Genomic DNA, 20,938 nt, shown 5'->3' with positions numbered 1-20,938 from the left:
CATCAACTCAGTCCCAACCTTCCCAGCCACCTCTTGAGGTAGAGCATCCCAAACTCATGGGACAGACCCAGTCCCTCCCCCTGATGCCAATGTATCTGAAGCTTCACAGCAACCTTGGCACTCTAATGAGATAGACCAATTCATTCCCTCTCAGGCCAATGTCTCTGATCCTATTGCACCTGAGCAGCTCACCCAATACATCCCACATCCTTACACAAATCCACTTTCACAATCAATCCCTGAGTCAGCCCCACCTTCTGACTCCAACAGGACTCCCCAGAATAATGAAACCAATCCTTCAGATGAGGCTGAGGGTCGGCCAAAAAAGAACAGGAGAAGATCAACAAAGAGGCCCCCTACAGGACAGTCATTCATCCCTAATCCTGATCCGGACAAGCCTCCAACCTTCTATGTCCCGGTTGATGAGGATGATTTTTCTGATGACAACGCTGGGTATCATTGCTATGAATCAGAGGACTTGCATAGCATACCTAGTGATGAAGATTCTGATGAGACCCCAGTCTTTCCTCAGAGTAATGTCGATGCCCCTGTTAGCCAGGTGAGCTTGGAAGTAGGAATGGAATTTGAGACTCTAAATCAGTTTAGGAAAGTAGTCTGGAAGTTTAATATAAACATCGGAAGAAGCATTTGACTCTACAAGATCAAAGGCTATATGCTACGATGAGGATTGTCCTTGGTAGATATATTGCCAAGAGGATATTTCCAGCAAGTTATCAGGTTAAGACCTTTGTCAACGAACACACCTGCAGTAGGGACAATCACTGCAAGTCAGTAGACGGTAAATGGGTGATTGATGAGCTAGAAGAAAGAATAAGACTTCAACCAAACTTGAGTGTGAGAGAGGCTGACCAGTTCTTCAGAGCTGAGTATGATGTACTCATCAACGAGAGAAAGATTTATAGATCTATGAAGAAGGCAAAGGAGAGGATTGAGGGATCTAAGATTGCACAGTATGCAATTCTTCGTGACTATGCTAATGAGATTCTGAAGACTAATCCTGGCTCTACAGTTAGTATTCACACAAATCCCATGCCTGATTCAAATCCCCTTTTTCTGAGGATCTATGTATGTTTTGATGCATGCAAGAAGGGATTTGTAGGTGGTTGTAGACCATTCATAGGGTTGGATGGCACATTTCTTAGAGGGTATTATGGGGGTCAGCTATTAACAGCTATAGGGCAGGATGCAAATAACCACATTTATCCCATTGCATATGCAATTGTTGAATCAGAAAACAAGAAAAGTTGGAAGTGGTTTTTAGATATCCTTCAGGATGATATGGGAGTTTTTCAGGCAAACGGGTTTAACTTCATGTCGGACATGCAGAAGGTATTTGTGTTTTAATTTTGCAATGTATAGGTTTTCATGCTTGACTAATGAACTAGGTTTAGATGCATACTGTAGAAGAATGATTAGTGTTGTTTAGGGTCTGGAAGTATGATTATTGAATTATGATAACTGTTGTTTATGGTCATTGAAGTTTGAAAATTGGATTATTGTAGATGAATGATTATTGAATTATTGTTTTCATGCTTGCTATTGTTGAATTATGATAACTGTTGTTTATTATCATTGAAGTTTGTTTATTGATAACTGTTGATAGTTGTTGAAGAGTGATTATTGAATGCTGTTTATCTTAATGGTTATCTATAGAGGTTAATTCCTGCTGTCCAAGAAATGTACCCAAACGCCAACCACGGGTTCTGTGCCATGCATATATGGCAAAACTTTCACAAGAAATGGAGTGACTTGTAGCTGAAGAAGTGTATGTGGTCATGTGCTAAGGCCACTATGACACAGGACTTCAATGCTGCAATGGATAGGCTAAAAAAGATCAATGTAGGGGCTTGGGAATACTTGGACAAGATTAGTCTGAAACAGTGGAGCAGAGCATATTTTAGTGAGTACCCTAAGATGGACAACTACACCAATAATAACTGCGAGGTGTTTAATGCCAAGGTCAAGAAGATGAGGGGGAAACTGATTATAACCATGTTGGAAGAAGTGAGGTGCTACGTAATACGGATCATGGCAAGGAACAAAAAGTCTTTAGTTAGGCATAGTAGAAGGTTAGCCCTAACTCAACAGAGCAGATTAGAAAGAGAGAAGAGAGAGAGCAACAAATGGAGACCCCTTCCAACTGGAGATGACGCGGAAAATGTTTATGAAGTCCAATGTCTTTCCATGAAGGTCAATGTGGACTTGGGCAAAGGTACATGTAGTTGTAGACTCTGGCAATTGACTGGGCTATACCTTGTAGACACGCATGTGCTGCTTTAGCTTACCAAAATAGAAGACCCGAAGAGTATGCACATAACTGGCTCACGATGGGTGCTTATAATGCTGCATATCAGACTTCAATGCGCCCAGTTCCAAGCCAAGAGTTCTGGGAGCACCTTGACACCCTACCAATTCTGCCACCTCGGTACAAAAAGCTAATTAGAAGACCTTCAACCAAGAGAGACAAAAGAAATTATGCCCCCAAGGATAAGAGTGATCCTCATAGAACTAACAGGAGGATTGGAACCATCGTATGCAAATACTGCCTCCAGGTGTGTTCAGTATATTATAATTCGATGTTTAACTTCATGTGTACCAATTTAACTAGTGCCTGTTTTACGTAGGCTGGTCACAACAAGCGAAGCTGTAAGAAGAGAAAGGAAGCAGTGGGTGAAGGGAGTGCTGCACCCCAATTCCCTGCAAGTGATGAGGATGAAGATATGCTGGCTGAAATGTACTATGAGGAGACATTAGAAGCTGCCGAGGCTGAAGTAGTAGCAACTAAAGTGGGAAACGGTTCCACAGCAGCCCAGACTGCACAGGTTAGTTCATTCCTTTATTCATTTCCTTAATTACATTTGTTTAACAACTCGTACTATTACACTGGTTGTTCTTTGGAATCCAGCCTCCACCCCCGATGTCACCACCAGCAACTACACAACCCCATACTACAACAACCACTGGACCAGCCAAGAAAGAACCTAAAAGGAGAAGTGTCAAGTGACCCCCTCCCCCTCCCCCCAGTCTGCACATACCCCACAAGCATCTGCACCATCTCCCAAGAATCCAACCACAAACCCTTCCACACACAACAAGGACAACCACAAGGTTCGTGCAGTTTTTGCCGACAACTGGTGTGGAAGGTATTTTTAGAACAAGAGGCACAGCTGTTAGAGGCAGGGGTGAAGAAAGAGGTCGAGGCAGGAGAGGTGCATTAAGCGGAGTCAAAAATGGAATCTCGAGCGGGAGTAGTAACTCAACACCAATGTCATAGACTGTGTTTTGAATGTTTTTTGCTATTTTGATGTAATTGCCATTGCTGATACACTAATTTTAGTTGGGCACTGGTTGGTTTATTTCACTATGTTGGACTAAGCAACATTACTATTTTGGTTATTCTGACTGTGAAATGCTACTTTTGTTGTAATCAACTATGTTTTTTGGTTTATTTCATGGTCAGTCCACTTGTTGATTTAGCTTTCCTGGTTTTCAGCTTATGCTTTAAGTTGCAAAATCTATGTATAACTGTTACTCACTCTGTTATGGAACAAGATTATCATTAATCGAACAGCACCTACTATGCCTGGTTTTATACTTCATTACCACAACCATCAAGTCTCTATGTCACAGATTGAGCTTAATTATGATTCTTTAAGTAGAAAATATAGCTACATGTGCATATATATCCAACTGACTAGCAATAAAATTTATCATATGGAACTTACAAAGCAGCAACAGCATCAAAGTGTCTATGTCAAAATCAGAAAATACATTCACTCTCTCATGATTTACAAATACCCCAACTCCATACAAATTTTACATTTTCATAAAGAAATACATCTCACAGATCAAACAAAATGCAACACCCAACGCTATCCATAAAAGCAACACTCTAATTCCCCTAATTTCACCCCTAATTTCAGCCCTAAATTTGTCTATCCCTCTCGCCAGGATTGACGATGCTTGCTGATTTTTCCCAGGTTCAGTGACAGTGAACCCATCATCATGCCTTGGATAAGAACTCCTTGACTGTCTTTTGGCCAAACATCTTGCTATGCCCTCCCATCCTTCTTCGATTTCATCAACCCATACAAAGTATTTGGAGTCTCTTGTCTGACAAAACAAAACAAATGCACCAATTGGTCAACTTAAATGCAAAAAAAACTTTCTCACCTAAACTCCAACAGCGTCTGCCCATTACCGCCTAGTGTGGTATTTGTAACCCACTAACTTACCGGCATGTGCACCGGGTCGTACCAAGTAATACCTTACGTGAGTAAGGGTCGATCCCACGAGGATTGATGGATTAAGCAACAATAGTGTTTGATAGGATTAGTTAGACAAACAGAAAATAGTGTTGAGATGCAATATAAAAGACATTAAACAATATAAAGAATATTGAAGAAAGGCAAGTAAAAATGTTGGGAATAAAATATTGAGAAAGCAGTTAAGGCTTCAGAGTTATCTATTTTTCTGGATTAACTTTTTTTACTAACTATTTTAATTATGTAGGATTTAATTTATGGCAAACTATATGTGACTAGACCCTAATTCCTTAGACCTTTCTAGTCTCCTCTAAAATTCATTAACTGCCAATTCCTTGGTCAATTAATTCCAATTAGATGCTACATGATCAAATTCCAGTTTATATGCCACAAAAACTCTAATTACCCAAAAATAAAAGGATTATATATCACGCATCCCGTTAAATCCAGATAATTAAAATTTAGGAGAATATGTTTTCAAGCTGTTGTTCAAGTAAAGAGCTTTTTCAAGTTTTACAAGAACTCAAATAGAAAGAGGGTCATACTTCCGTTCCACCCAAATTCATAAGATAAAGAGCGAAAATAATTCTTAAATTATAAATCCATACATGAATTAAAATAGATAAAGCAATAAAATCAATCCATAGAAATAGACAGAGCTCCTAACCTTAACAATGGAGGATTAGTTGCTCATGGTTCAGAGTAGAAAATAAGGATTCTAATAAAATGTACTGAGTTCCAATCTGATGGATCTAAATCCCCTTTTATAACTAATCCTAATAATTTAAAAATCAAATTTCTAAAATTAAAATTAAAATAATATCTTTTCCTATTTAAAAATCAAATTTGAATTTAAATTCGAATTAATTAACAAGTCTTCAGCTGATGGGTGGGGACCACTTGATTTGTCCATTCTGCAGCTTCTAATCTGTGTTTTCTGGGCTGGAAACTGGGTCAAAACAGCCCATAAATCGCCCCCAGCATCTTTCTGCATTTTTTTGCACGTTGCGCATGTCACGCGTACGCGTCGGTCACGCGCACGCGTCAATTGTCTTTTTCCGCGAGTCACGCGTACGCGTCAGTCACGCGCACGCGTCGCCATGGATACTTCCAAATCACGCACACGCGTCAGGCACGCGTACGCGTCGCTCCTTGCTGCCATCTCCTTTGATTCTTGTGCTGCAGAAACTCCATCAAATCCAGCCGAATGCTACCTAAAATAAACAGTATTGCACAAAACTCAAAATAGCATCCATAGTGGCTAAAATATAATTAATTCTTTATTAAATTCAACAATTTAGATGCAAATTCACTAGGAAAAGATAGGAAAGATGCTCACGCATCACAACACCAAACTTAAACTGTTGCTTGTCCTCAAGCAACCAAAACTAATATAAGCTTACGATGTGAATTTGCATGAGAATGAGAGTTCGATTAAGCTCATATCTCTTCTTATAGTGGGGTTTACAACTGCAATCCTGAATAGTTTTAGCATCTCACTTTATCCTTTGAAGTTCAGAATGATTAGCATCCATAGGAACTCATAATTCAGATAGTGTTATTGATTCTCCTAGTTCAGTATGTTGATTCTTGAACACAGCTACTTTATGAGTCTTGGCCGTGACCCTAAGCATTTTATTTTTCAGTATTACCACCAGATACATAAATGCCACAGACACATAACTGGGTGAACTTTTTCAGATTATGACTCAGCTTTGCTAGAGTCCCCAGTTAGAGGTGCCCAGAGTTCTTAAGCACACTCTTTTTGCTTTGGATCACGACTTTAACCGCTCAGTCTCAAGCTTTTCACTTGACACCTTCACGCCACAAGCACATGGTTTAGGGATAGCTTGATTTAGCCGCTTAGGCCAGGATTTTATTCCTTTGGGCCCTCCTATCCATTAATGCTCAAAGCCTTGGATCATTTTTACCCTTTGCCCTTTTACTTTAAAGGGTTATTGCCTTTTTCTGCTTGCTTTTTCTTTTTCTCTCTTTGTATTTTTTTTCGCCATTTTTTTTTTTTTGCAAGCTTTGTGTTTTTCACTGCTTTTTCTTACTTCAAGAATCAAATTTTTTTTATTTTTCAGATAATCAATAACATTTCTCTTTTTTTCATCATTCTTTCAAGAGTCAACAATTTTAACATTCATAAACTTCACTATCAAAATTATGCATTGTTCAAGCATTCATTCAGAAAACAGAAAGTACCACCACATCTAAGTAAATAAGACTACTCTAAAAATTAAACTCAAATTCTCATGCACTACATCTGTTCTTCTTTCTTTTTTATTTCAAGCTTAGTGGGCAATACATGAGACATCTTTCAGAATTAAAGCACTTAACAGATAAATTAAACTATAACCTATGAATCTACTAATAAAGGATCATGCAATAAATAAAACAAAGTAGCATGAAACTAGAACATAATATAATAAAAGTGGGAAGGAATAAAAAAATGAAAGAAACTCAACCACCTTAGTTATCTGAGTAGTCGTTTTATTCTTCAGATTGTGCTCCTCAGTGAAGATGATTCGCCTCCCTTTTGGTGCCATCGGAATAGACAGAAAATCCTTAAGCAAAGCGTCAACACCAAACTTAAATGTTTGCTTGTCCTCAAGCAAAGAAGAACTGAAAATAAAAAGAAACAAATATTATACTGAAATAAGAATAAAAGGATAAAAGAACAAGAGAGATTTAGGATTTGGGAGAGAGAATAAAAAAAATTAAAAACTGGCGGCGAACTGGTGGAGGTGTGCGGCGCAGGTGACGCGTACGCGTACGGCACGCGTACGCGTGGGTCGCGAGATTTTCTTAATGATGCGGAAGCGTCAGGCATACGTCTGCGTGCCCTGGGTTTTGTGTGATTCGCGCGAAGCCATCCGCGCGCATGCACAACTCTTTGTTCGCATGGCTTGGGATAAAAAATCCATACGACGTGTGCGCGTCATACACGCGCACGCGTGGATGGCCATATGTGCAATTGACGCGTACGCGTTAGGGACACGTCTGCGTCACCAATTTTGTGCTTCTAGCACACTTCCTACCCCAAGCCAGCACAGCTCTCTGCCTAAACACTCCTTTACATCGATTTTGCAGGTGACGCGCACGCGTGGAGTGCACATCCGCGTGGGGTTGCTTGTGCTAAAGGCTTGGTTCCAGCACCATTCCCGCCCAACTCTCTGTTCAACTTTTATTTTTCACGCACACATGACTGACGCGTACGCGTCAGCGACGCTTGCGCGTTGTGTGCCATATTTTTTTTTATATTCGGTTCCTGTTCTAAGATATCTGCATGATCAGAAAATTAGTGAAAACTCAAGAAAAATCAACTAAGTAAGAAAACTACTACTTCAAAAAATAACTAAGAATGAAAAGGAACGATCATACCACGGTGGGTTGTCTCCCACCAAGCACTTTTAGTTAAAGTCCTTAAGTTGGACATGTTGTGAGCTTCTTGTCATGGTGGCTTGTGCTTGTACTGATCCAGGAATCTCCACCAATATTTGTAATTCCAATGGCTACCGGGATCCCAAACTAGGCGCATAACGCCTTTGAGCAAGTTGAAGCAAGTGACAAGGCCCCAAGAGTGTTGATTGTGGGAATGAATTCCAGGGTCCCAAACCTTGCTTTTACACCCGTCTCCTTGTGGATCACCATTGTTCCCACCGGGTGGCAAGCGTTCTGAATTCTCACAGAGACATCCAAACAACCTTCTAGACCCATTCAATTGAGCTCTACACCAATCCTTACACTTCAATTTGGAGCATGCAACCATATTGAACCTTGCTTGACAACTCTTACCACTAACCATCTTTCTCTTACTCTTAATGCCACAAAGAGCTCTAAGTTGACCATCCGTCTCCAGTAGCCCATATTCAAGTGGGAACGTAAAGGTTAAGGATATGAATTTTACCCACTTGAATGTTGTATTGGATGTTGATGGCTTTGGGAGAGGTCTTGCAATCTCCACTCCCTTGTGTTCTTCTTTGAATTCTTCCACTTCTTTGCAAGCTTCCTCAATTTCAACCTCTTCCTCTTGGTAGTTGTCTTCTAATTCAATCTCTTCTTCATTGCTTACCAAGGGCATGGGAGGTTGTGCATCTTCCTCCTTTGTGGGTGCATCTTCCTCTTCTTCCATGTGTGAGGATGAAAAGTTCTCTAATTCACTGGAGTATAAACTCCTTTGATTGATTTCCTCACTTTCTTCCATAGGATCTTGCATTATATCTCTTAGGAAGGAATTTGCTTGCTCTTCTTCCTGTGACTTGATAATTGACTGCACATGTTTCTCTACATTTTTGACACTCGTCTTTATATCATGTAGGAATTCTTTCATGAGAAGCTTAAAGCCTGATGGTATTTGAAATGAATAAGGAGATGGTGGCTCTTGATATGAATAAGAAGGAGATGACGGTTCTTGAACAGTGTAAAAAGAGGATGGTTCTTGGTATGAGTAAAGAGGTGGTGGTTCTTGGTATGAATATGGAGGTGATGGTTCTTGACATGAATATGGAGGTGGTGGCTCTTGATAGTTGAAACATGGAGCATTGAAGTTTCTTTGGTTTTGACTTTGCCAACCAAAATTCGGGTAGTTCTTCCATCCACAATCATATGAATTACTACTTGGGTGTGAGTAGTAACCCATATGATCTCTTTTCATTATTTTTTTCTTAGCACAAAACACCAAACAGAATTAAACGCACCATGTGGTAAACAGGAAAGCAAAGAAGAAATAACAGAATTCTAAAAATTAAAATAAGAAAAATTAAAATAAAACTAACTAGGAAACACCAAACTTAATTTCAGAAATTAAGAAAAATATTAATGCTATTTATTTATTTAAAAATTTGAATATTTTTTTTATTTATTAAATAAAAAAATTGAAAGAAAACGAAACAGGGGAGGGGGTTGCTAACGAAAAAGAAAACAAGGGAAATTTTTTATTTTATAAATTTTTTTTGAAAAAATAATAAAATAATATTTAAATAAAATTAAAATTAAAACGCCTAATCTAAACAATCAAACAACTAATAGTTACTAATCATAGTCAATCCCCAGCAACGGCGCCAAAAACTTGGTGCGGTATTTGTAACCCACTAACTTACCGGCAAGTGCACCGGGTTGTACCAAGTAATACCTTACGTGAGTAAGGGTCGATCCCACGAGGATTGATGGATTAAGCAACAATAGTGTTTGATAGGATTAGTTAGACAAATAGAAAATAGTGTTGAGATGCAATATAAAAGACATTAAACAATATAAAGAATATTGAAGAAAGGCAAGTAAAAATGTTGGGAATAAAATATTGAGAAAACAGTTAAGGCTTCACAGTTATCTATTTTTCTGGATTAACTTTTCTTACTAACTATTTTAATTATATAGGATTTAATTTATGGCAAACTATATGTGACTAGACCCTAATTCCTTAGACCTTTCTAGTCTCCTCTAAAATTCATTAACTGCCAATTCCTTGGTCAATTAATTCCAATTAGATGCTACATGATCAAATTCCAGTTTATATGCCACAAAAACTCTAATTACCCAAAAATAAAAGGATTATATGTCACGTATCCCGTTAAATCCAGATAATTAAAATTTAGGAGAATATGTTTTCAAGCTGTTGTTCAAGTAAAGAGCTTTTCCAAGTTTTACAAGAACTCAAATAGAAAGAGGGTCATACTTTCGTTCCACCCAAATTCATAAGATAAAGAGCGAAAACAATTCTTAAATTATAAATCCATACATGAATTAAAATAGATAAAGCAATAAAATCAATCCATAGAAATAGACAGAGCTCCTAACCTTAACAATGGAGGATTAGTTGCTCATAGTTCAGAGTAGAAAATAAGGATTCTAATAAAATGTACTAAGTTCCAATCTGATGGATCTGAATTCCCTTTTATAACTAATCCTAATAATTTAAAAATCAAATTTCTAAAATTAAAATTAAAATAATATCTTTTCCTATTTAAAAATCAAATTTGAAATTAAATTCGAATTAATTAACAAGTCTTCAGCTGATGAGTAGGGACCACTTGATTTGTCCATTCTGCAGCTTCTAATCTGTATTTTTTGGGCTGAAAACTGAGTCAAAACAGCCCAGAAATTACCCCCAGCATCTTTCTGCATTTTTTTGCACGTTGCGCATGTCACGCATACACGTCGGTCACGCGCACGCGTCAATGGTCTTTTTCCACGAGTCATGCGTACGCGTCAGTCACGCGCACGCGTCGCCATGGATACTTCCAAATCACGCGCACGCGTACGCGTCGCTCCTCGCTGCCATCTCCTTTGATTCTTGTGCTGCAGAAACTCCATCAAATCCAGCCGAATGCTACCTAAAATAAACAGTATTGCACAAAACTCAAAATAGCATCTATAGTGGCTAAAATATAATTAATTCTTTATTAAATTCAACAATTTAGATGCAAATTCACTAGGAAAAGATAGGAAAGATGCTCACGCATCACTGCCCATAGAGGACATCTGATGAACCATCGATTAGGGTTGGTAACAGTGCTAGACTCCATCAACGCAAACTCTCTTCCACAGAAGCATCTGCCGTCCAGCTTCTTCGCCTTCATCTTCTTCGAACTTGAAGAAGAACTGCGACTGCCATCACTTGGAGCAGGCGTAAATCTGCGGAAAGAAATTGCGGGAGGTACGGCCTAATTCTTTATCACCGTGGGTGCACGTCACACTCAATGAGATTCAACAAGCATCGATTCTCTGGATCCAGGTTTGTATTAGGGGGGAAGCTACCTAGGGTTTTGATTTCATGCGTTCAACCTATCCCGCTTTTGATAATCAACATTCACATCCACGTCAGATATGGCTTTGGGGGGGTGAGAGTGCCACGTAGGTTCAGAAACCCACAAACCAAGCTCAGATCCAAGCCAGGGCACTTTTGTCATACGGAGAGTGATGAGCGGATAATTTATACGCTTTTTGGCATTATTTTAATTAGTTTTTAGTGTGATTTAGTTAGTTTTTACTATGTTTTTATTAGTTTTTATGCAAAATTCACATTTCTGGACTTTACTACGAGTTTGTGTATTTTTCTATGATTTCAGGTATTTTCTGGCTGAAATTGAGGGACCTGAGCAAAAAGATGATTCAGAGGCTGAAAAAGGACTGCAGATGCTGTTGGATTCTGACCTCCCTGCACTCGAAATGGATTTTCTGGAGCTACAGAAACCCAATTGGCGCTCTCTCAATTACGCTGAAAAGTAGACATCTAGGGCTTTCTAGCAATATATAATAGTCCATCTTTTGCCCGAGTTTTGATGACATAAACTGGCATTTAAACGCCAACGTCCTGCCCTATTTTGAAGTTAAACGCTAGAAACAGGTTACAAACCAGAGTTAAACGCCACAAACAGGCTGCAACCTGGCGTTTAACTCCAAGAGAAGCCTCTACACGTGTAAATCTCAATACTCAGCCCAAGCACACACCAAGTGGACCCCGGAAGTGGATTTCTGTACTATCTACGCTTAGTTACTTATTTTTTGTAACCCTAGCTACTAGTTTAGTATAAAAACTACTTTTAGAGATTTATTTTGTACCTCATGACATTTTCACGTTTTACATTGTATCTCTACGACATGAGTCTCTAAACACCATGATTGGGGGTGAGGAGCTCTGCTGTGTTTCGATGAATCAATGCAATTACTACTGTTTTTCATTCAATCACGCTCGTTTCTATTCTAAGATATTCACTCGCACTTCACCCTGATGAATGTGATGATTCGTGGCACTCATCATCATTCTCACCTATGAACACGTGCCTGACAACCACCTCTGTTCTATTTGCACTAGCTTGAGTGTGTATCTCTTAGCCTCCTGGTTCATGATCAGAGTCTTCGTGGTATAGGCTAGAATTATTGGCGACCATTCCTGAGATCCGGAAAGTCTAAACCTTGTCTGTGGTATTTCGAGTAGGATCTGGGAAGGGATGACTGTGAAAAGCTTCAAACTTGCGAGTGTTGGACGTAGTGACAGACGCAAAAGAATCAATGGATTCTATTCCAACATGAGTGAGAACCGACAGATGATTAGCCGTGCGGTGACAGTGCATTTGGACCATTTTCACTGAGAGGATGGATTGTAGCCATTAACAACGGTGATCCACCAACATACAGCTTGCCATGGAAGGAGACCTGCGTGCGTGAAGAAGAAGACAGTAGGAAAGCACAGATTCAGAAGACAGAGCATCTCCAAAACCTCAATCTGCTCTCCATACTGCATAACAAGTATTATTTATTTTATGTTAATTACTCTTCATAAACCCAACCATTGTTATTATTAATTTCCTGACTAAGAATTATAAAATAATCATAGCTTGCTTCAAGCCGACAATCTCCGTGGGATCGACCCTTACTCACGTAAGGTATTACTTGGACGACACAGTGCACTTGCTGGTTAGTGGTACGAGTTGTGAAAAGTGTGATTCACAATTCGTGCACCAAGTTTTTGGCGCCGTTGCCGGGGATTGTTCGAGTTTGGACAACTGACGGTTTATTTTGTTGCTAAGATTAGGAAAAATTTATCTTTTTAGTTTAGAGTCACTAAAATTGCGTCTTCTATTATTGTTTTTGGTTGATTTTTTTTTAAAAAAAATCCTTATTTTCTCTTTTTAAATTTTTCGAAAATTTTTATAAACTAATAATTGAGTTTTTCTGTTTGAGTTTAGTTTCATATTTTAAGTTTGGTGTCAATTGCATGATTTTATTTTTCTTTTAATTTTTTTTCGAATTATTAGTGCTCAGAATATAAAAAATTTTAAGTTTGGTGTCCTTTGTGTTTCTATTTCTTAAAATTTTTTTCAAAAGTTGTTCTTAGTGTTCATTGTGATATTCAAAGCTTTCCTGTTTGTTTTCTTTGTTTTGATCTAAAAATTTAAGTTTGGTGTCATTTTTACTGTTTTTCTCTTTCTTCATTAAATTCAAAAATATTTTTTCTCTTCATTCTAATTAATTTTTGAATTTTCCCTTAAAAATTCATATTTTTAATTTAAAACTTTTTATTCTATCTTATCTTAGTTTTGAAATTTCAAAATTCAAAATCTTTTTCAAAAAATCATATCCAAGGTTTTTCAAATCTTCTTAATTAAGTAATTATTTTAGTTTTCAAATTTATTTCTCTCTTAGTTTACGAAATTTATATTTTAGTTTCTAATTATTTTATTTTATCTTATTATTTTTATTTTATTTTTAATAATTCGGTTTGTTTCTACTTAAATAAAATAAAAACAAAAATATATTTTATTTGCAATTCATATCAATTCCCTTTTATCCATCATGGACCTGAATGGAAATGAACAGTCCAGAAGGACTTTAGGGTCATATGCTAACCCCATTACTGCTGCATATGGGAGTAGCATCTGTATACCTCCCATCAAGGCAAGAAGTTTTGAGCTAAATCCTCAGCTCATTGTCATGGTGCAGCAAAATTGCCAGTATTCCGGTCTTCCACAGGAAGAACCTACTGAGTTTCTGGCGCAGTTCTTGCAAATTGCTGACACAGTGCGTGACAAAGAGGTAGATCAGGATGTATACAGGCTGTTACTGTTTTCATTTGCTGTAAAAGATCAAGCTAAGAGGTGGTTAAATAACCAACCCACAGCAAGCATAAGAACATGGAAACAGTTATCAGAGAAATTCCTGAATCAATATTTCCCTCCAAAAAGGATGACACAGCTAAGGCTGGACATCCAAGGCTTTAAACAAGAGGATGATGAATTTCTTTATAACGCCTGGGAGAGGTACAGAGGAATGCTAAGGAAATGCCCCTCTGAAATGTTTTCAGAGTGGGTACAATTAGACATCTTCTACTATGGGCTTATAGAAGAAGCTCAGATATCTTTAGACCACTTAGCTGGTGGATCTATACACATGAGAAAGACTATTGAAGAGGCTCAAGAGCTTATTGATATAGTTGCTAGAAATCAGCATATGTACATAAGTAATGAATCCTCTATGAAAGAAGAAGCTAAGGCAGTATCAACTGACTTTAGTCCTCAGGAACAAGTTGCTGAACTCAATCAGCAACTATCTTCTATAACAAGGCAGTTAGCAGAATTCAAGGAGATGCTACAAGAAACCAAAAATGCTAACAAGGATATGGAATCACAATTGAATCAGACAAAACAACAGTTATCAAAACAGATAACAAAGGAGTGCCAAGCAGTTCAATTAAGAAGTGGAAAAATATTAAATATCTCAACTCAAAGCAGCAAAAAGCCAAGAAAGGAACAGCTGACAGAGGATGTGCAACCTGCTACCCAAAATCCCTCTGAGGACACTAAGAGCCCAGAGAGGAATAAGTCTGGCGTTCAAACGCCAAAAACGGGTGAAAAACTGGCATTAAACGCCCAATCCATGTCCAGTTCTGGCGTTCAAACGCCAGAAAAGGGTAGGAATCTGGCGTTAAACGCCCAATCCATGTCCAGTTCTGGCATTCAAATGCCAGTGAGGGATCAGACACCTGCAAGTGCTGATAATAACTCCCTCAAGAAGGCTTCTCAACCTGCCTCTGTAGAAAATAAACCTGCAGCAACTAAGGTTGAAGAATATAAAGCCAAAATGCCTTATCCTCATAAACTCCGCCAAGCGGAACAGGATAAACAATTTGTCTGCTTTGCAGACTATCTCAGGACTCTTGAAATAAAGATTCTGTTTGCAGGCACTTGAGCAAATACCCTCTTATGCTAAGTTCATGAAAGAGATCTTAAGTCATAAGAAGGATTGGAGAGAAACTGAAAAAGTTTTTCTCACTAAAGAATGCAGTGCAGTCATTCTAACAAGCTTACCAAAAAAGCTTAAGGATCCCGGAAGCTTTATGATACCATGCACATTAGAGGGTACTTGTACCAAGACAGCTCTATGTGACCTTGGGGTAAGTATCAATCTAATCCCTGCATCCACTATCAGAAAGCTTGGCTTGACTGAAGAGGTCAAACCAACCCAGATATGTCTTCAACTTGCTGATGGCTCCATTAAATATCCATCAGGCATAATTGAGGACATGATTGTCAAGGTTGGGTCATTTGCCTTTCCCACTAACTTTGTAGTGCTGGAAATGGAGGAGCACAAGAGTGCAACTCTCATTCTAGGAAGACCCTTCCTAGCAATTGGACGAACTCTCATTGATGTCCAAAAAGTGGAAGTGACCCTGAGAGTCAATGAGGATGAGTTCAAGTTAAATGTTGTCAAAGCTATGCAGCATCCAGACACATCAAATGACTGCATGAGCATTGATATTATTGACTCCTTGGTGTAAGAGATCAATATGACTGAGAATCTCGAATCAGAGCTAGAGGACATCTTTAAAGATGTTCAGCCTGATCTGGAGGAACCAGAGGAAATAAAAGAACCTCTGAAAATTCCTCAGGAAGAGGATAAGCCTCCTAAACCCGAGCTCAAACCACTACCACCATCCCTGAAATATGCATTTCTAGGAGAAGGTGACACTTTTCCGGTGATCATAAGCTCTGCTTTAAATCCACAGGAAGAGAAAGCACTAATTCAGGTGCTAAGGACACACAAGACAGCTCTTGGGTGGTCCATAAGTGATCTTAAGAGCATTAGCCCAGCAAGATGCATGCACAAGATCCTATTGGAGGATGATGCTAAGCCAGTGGTTCAACCACAGAGGCGGCTAAATCTATCCATGAAGGAGGTGGTGCAGAAAGAGGTCACTAAGTTACTAGAGGCTGGGATTATTTATCATATTTCTGATAGCCCCTGGGTGAGCCCTGTCCATGTTGTCCCCAATAAGGGAGGCATGACAGTGGTTCATAATGAAAAGAATGATCTGGTTCCTACAAGAATAGTTACAGGGTGGCATATGTGTATTGACTACAGAAGGCTCAATACAGCCACCAGAAAGGATCATTTTCCTTTACCATTCATAGACCAGATGCTAGAGAGACTAGCAAGTCATGAATACTACTGCTTTTTGGATGGCTATTCAGGTTACAACCAAATTGCAGTAGATCCTCAGGACCAAGAGAAAATAGCATTCACATATCCATCTGGAGTATTTGCCTACAGGAGGATGCCATTTGGTCTATGTAATGCACCTGCAACCTTTCAGAGGTGCATTCTATCTATTTTCTCTGACATGGTAAAGAAATTTCTAGAAGTCTTCATGGATGACTTCTCAGTATTTGGAGACTCATTCGGCTCCTGTCTTGACCATCTAGCACTTGTTCTGAAAAGGTGCCAAGAGACTAACCTAGTTTTAAACTGGGAGAAATGTCACTTTATGGTGACTGAAGGAACTGTCCTTGGGCATAAAATTTCGAACAAGGGAATAGAGGTGGATCAAGCTAAGGTAGAGGTAATTGAAAAATTACCACTACCTGCCAATGTTAAGGCAATCAGAAGCTTTCTGGGGCATGCAGGATTCTATAGGAGGTTTATAAAGGATTTTTCAAAAATTGCAAAACTTCTAAGCAATCTGCTAGCTGCTGACACGCCATTTGTCTTTGACACAGAGTGTCTACAGGCATTTGAGACTCTGAAATCTAAGTTGGTCACAGCACCTGTCATTTCTGCACCAGAATGGACATTACCATTCGAATTAATGTGTGATGCCAGTGACCATGCTATTGGTGCAGTATTGGGATAGAGGCATGACAAGCTTCTGCACGTCATTTACTATGCTAGCCGTGTTTTAAATGATGCACAGAAAAATTACACAACCACAGAAAAGGAATTGCTTGCAGTGGTTTATGCCATTGACAAGTTTAGATCTTACTTAGTAGGATCAAAAGTGATTGTGAACACTGACCATGCTGCTCTAAAATATCTCCTCACAAAGCAGGATTCAAAACCCAGACTCATAAGATGGGTGTTGCTTCTGCAAGAGTTTGATATAGAAATAAGAGGCAGAAAAGGGACAGAGAATCAAGTAGTTGATCACCTGTCCCGGATAGAACCAGTAGCAGGAGCGTCCCTCCCTCCTACTAAGATCTCTGAAACCTTTTCGGATGAGCAATTGTTTGCTATTCAGGAAGCTCCGTGGTTTGCAGACATTGCAAACTATAAAGCTCAGTAATGTCAAGCTATTGACAGTAAAGAAGCGCTTATTGGGAGGCAACCCAATCTTATTTATCTATGTTAATTACTTTTTCATTTCATTTTCCATTATTATTTTATGTTTTCTTTAGGTTGATAATCATGTGGAGTCATAAAAATAGCTTCAGAATTAAAGCAGAATCAAAAACAACATAAAAAATAGCACACCCTGGAGGACAGACTTACTGGCGTTTTAACGCCAGAAAGAAGCAACAAGCTGGCGTTTAACGCCAGAACAGAGCACCAAATTGGCGTTAAACGCCAGAAACAGGCTGCAACCTGGCGTTTAACGCCAGAATTGCATTCTAAGGGCGTTTTGCACGCCTAAATGGAGCAGGGATGAGAAGTCCTTGACCCCTCAGGATCTGTAGACCCCACAGGATCCCCACCAACCTCAACTCATTCTCTCTCCCCCAGGATCCCCACCTACCTCACCATTCAAATTCAAACCATTCCCCTCCAAACCCACCCATTCACACACCTCCATCTCCTCCACTTCTCCTTCTACCCCCTTCTATCTTCTTTTGCTCGAGGACGAGCAAACCTTTTAAGTTTGGTGTGGAAAAAAAGCGTGGCTTTTTTGTTTTTTCCATAACCATTTATGGCACCAAGGCCGGAGAAACCTCTAGAAAGAGGAAAAGGAAGGCAGTTGCTTCCACCCCCGAGTCATGAGAGATGGAGATGTTCATCTCAAGGGTCCATAGTTCAGTGGTAGAGCATTTGACTACAGATCAAAGAGCCATAAGGGAGGAGCAACAAAGGCAAGGAAGAGACATAGAGGAGCTCAAGAGCACCATTGGTTCTTCAAGAGGAAGAAGACGCCACCCTCACTAAGGTGGACCTGTTCCTTAATCTCCTTGTCTATTTATTTTTCTATTTTTGGTTTTGAGCTTTATGTTTGACTATGTTTTGTGTCTTTACTACATGATCATTAGTGTCTAGTGTCTATGCCTTAAAGTTATGAATGTCCCATAAATCCTTCACCTTTCTTAAATGAAAAATGTTCCTAATTACAAAAGAACAAGAAGTACATGAATTTCAATTTTTATCTTGAAATTAGTTTAATTATATTGATGTGGTGACAATACTTTTTGTTTTCTGAATGAATGCTTGAACAATGCATATGTCTTTTGAATTTGTTGTTTATGAATGTTAAAATTGTTGGTTCTTGAAAGAATGATGAAAAAGGAGAAATATTATTGATAATCTGAAAAATAAAAAAAAATGATTCTTGAAGCAAGAAAAAGCAGTGAAAAAGCAAAAGCTTGCGAAAAAAAAGAGAAAAAAATAGAAAGAAAAAGAAAAAGCAAGCAGAAAAAGCCAATAGCCCTTTAAACCAAAAGGCAAGGGTAAAATAAAAATGATCCAAGGCTTTGAGCATTAATGGATATGAGGGCCCAAAAGAATAAAATCTCGGCCTAAGCGGCTAAACCAAGCAGTCCCTAACCATGTGCTTGTGGTGTGAAGGTGTTAAGTGAAAAGCTTGAGACTGAGCGGTTAAAGTCATGATCCAAAGCAAAAAGAGTGTGCTTAAGAACTCTGGACACCTCTAATTGGGGACTCTAGCAAAGCTGAGTCACAATCTGAAAAGGTTCACCCAGTTATGTGTCTGTGGCATTTATGTATATGGTGGTAATACTGGAAAACAAAGTGTTTAGGGCCACGGCCAAGACTCATAAAGTAGCTATGTTCAATAATCAACATACAGAACTAGGAGAATTAATAACACTATCTGGATTCTGAGTTCCTATAGATGCCAACCATTCTGAACTTCAAAGGATAAAGTGAGATGCCAAAACTGTTCAGAGGCAAAAAGCTACTAGTCCCGCTCATCTAATTGGAGCTAAGTTTCATTGATATTTTGGAATTTATAGTATATTCTATTCTTTTTATCCTATTTGATTTTCAGTTGCTTGGGGACAAGCAACAATTTAAGTTTGGTGTTGTGATGAGCGGATAATTTATACGCTTTTTGCCATTGTTTTTAGGTAGTTTTTAGTATGATTTAGTTAGTTTTTACTATGTTTTTATTAGTTTTTATGAAAAATTCACATTTCTGGACTTTACTATGAGTTTGTGTGTTTTTCTGTGATTTCAGGTGTTTTCTGGCTGAAATTGAGGGACCTGAGCAAAAAGCTGATTCAGAGGCTGAAAAAAGACTACAGATGCTGTTGGATTCTGACCTCCCTGCACTCGAAATGGATTTTCTGGAGCTATAGAAACCCAATTGGCACGCTCTTAATTGCATTGGAAAGTAGACATCCAGGCCTTTCCAGCAATATATAATAGTCCATCCTTTGCCCGAGTTTTGACGACGAAAACTGGCGTTTAAACGCCAACTTCCTGCCCTATTCTGAAGTTAAACGCCAGAAACAGGTTACAAACCAGAGTTAAACGCCACAAACAGGCTGCAACCTGGCGTTTAACTCCAAGAGAAGCCTCTACACGTGTAAAGCTCAATACTCAGCCCAAGCACACACCAAGTGGGCCCCGGAAGTGCATTTCTGCACTATCTGCACTTAGTTACTTATTTTCTGTAACCCTAGCTACTAGTTTAGTATAAAAACTACTTTTAGAGATTTATTTTGTACCTCATGACATTTTCACGTTTTACATTATATCTCTACGGCATGAGTCTCTAAACCCCATGATTGGGGGTGAGGAGCTCTGCTGTGTTTCGATGAATTAATGCAATTACTACTATTTTTCATTCAATCACGCTCGTTTCTATTCTAAGATATTCACTCGCACTTCACCCTGATGAATGTGATGATTCGTGACACTCATCATCATTCTCACCTATGAACGCGTGCCTGACAACCACCTCCGTTCTATCTGCACTAGCTTGAGTGTGTATCTCTTAGCCTCCTAGTTCATGATCAGAGTCTTCGTGGTATAGGCTAGAATTATTGGCGGCCATTCCTGAGATCCGGAAAGTCTAAACCTTGTCTGTGGTATTCCGAGTAGGATCTGGGAAGGGATGACTGTGACGAGCTTCAAACTCGCGAGTGTTGGGCGTAGTAACAGACGCAAAAGAATCAGCGGATTCTATTCCAACATGAGTGAGAACCGACAGATGATTAGCCGTGCAGTGACAGCGCATTTGGACCATTTTCACTGAGAGGATGGATGGTAGCCATTGACAACGGTGATCCACCAACATACAGCTTGCCATGGAAGGAGACCTGCGTACATGAAGAAGAAGACAGAGCATCTCCTAAACCTCAATCTGCTCTCCATACTGCATAACAAGTATTATTTATTTTAGGTTAATTACTCTTCATAAACCCAACCATTGTTATTATTAATTTCCTGACTAAGAATTATAAAATAACCATAGCTTGCTTCAAGCCGACAATCACCGTGGGATCGACCCTTACTCACGTAAGGTATTACTCACAATTCGTGCACCAGAGAGCATCTATCATGGGTATAAGTTTAGTTTCGAGCTATCATGGATACAAATGTCATCGTTTTCATCTCTCATGGGTACAAATGGTCATTTATTCTTATTATCATTAGTCATTAATGTGATTTAGGATTGTGGATGATCTTAAATATTGATTCTG

At 38.9% G+C, this 20,938-nt stretch overlaps 2 protein-coding genes across 2 annotated transcripts; one reads left to right on the top strand and one right to left on the bottom strand.

The window, feature by feature from the left end:
- Positions 1-681: 681 nt before the first annotated feature.
- On the top strand, positions 682-3,025 carry LOC107606948 (uncharacterized). The gene is made up of 5 exons (XM_016308946.1): positions 682-1,350; positions 1,777-2,090; positions 2,282-2,573; positions 2,646-2,843; positions 2,927-3,025. Exons 1-5 carry the CDS (start codon positions 682-684, stop codon positions 3,023-3,025), a joined length of 1,572 nt encoding a protein of 523 aa, XP_016164432.1.
- Positions 3,026-3,837: 812 nt separating this feature from the next.
- LOC148550715 (uncharacterized) lies at positions 3,838-11,200 on the bottom strand. The gene is made up of 3 exons (XM_088494592.1): positions 11,069-11,200; positions 10,757-10,954; positions 3,838-4,134 (listed from the first exon to the last, which is right to left on the bottom strand). Exons 1-3 carry the CDS (start codon positions 11,198-11,200, stop codon positions 3,838-3,840), a joined length of 627 nt encoding a protein of 208 aa, XP_088350718.1.
- Positions 11,201-20,938: the final 9,738 nt, after the last annotated feature.

Source organism: Arachis ipaensis, chromosome B7 (assembly GCF_059453495.1).
Source record: "Arachis ipaensis isolate K30076 ecotype BB chromosome B7, ASM5945349v1, whole genome shotgun sequence".
Classification (NCBI taxonomy): Eukaryota; Viridiplantae; Streptophyta; class Magnoliopsida; order Fabales; family Fabaceae; genus Arachis; species Arachis ipaensis.
This window is presented reverse-complemented; position numbering and strand designations above follow the sequence as displayed.

Bases quoted from the DNA above. Each gene is read 5' to 3' on its own strand.
- LOC148550715 (XM_088494592.1), bottom strand. From the start codon at position 11,200: ATGACAAAAGTGCCCTGGCTTGGATCTGAGCTTGGTTTGTGGGTTTCT. The intron at 10,955-11,068 runs GCATGAAATCAA...ATAAAGAATTAG, and splicing joins AAAAGCGGGATAGGTTGAAC to GCCGTACCTCCCGCAATTTC. The intron at 4,135-10,756 runs GTGATGCGTGAG...TTGTTTTGTCAG, and splicing joins TCAGATGTCCTCTATGGGCA to ACAAGAGACTCCAAATACTT.
- LOC107606948 (XM_016308946.1), top strand. From the start codon at position 682: ATGAGGATTGTCCTTGGTAGATATATTGCCAAGAGGATATTTCCAGCA. The intron at 1,351-1,776 runs GTATTTGTGTTT...AGTGACTTGTAG, and splicing joins TCATGTCGGACATGCAGAAG to CTGAAGAAGTGTATGTGGTC. The intron at 2,844-2,926 runs GTTAGTTCATTC...TTTGGAATCCAG, and splicing joins CAGCAGCCCAGACTGCACAG to CCTCCACCCCCGATGTCACC.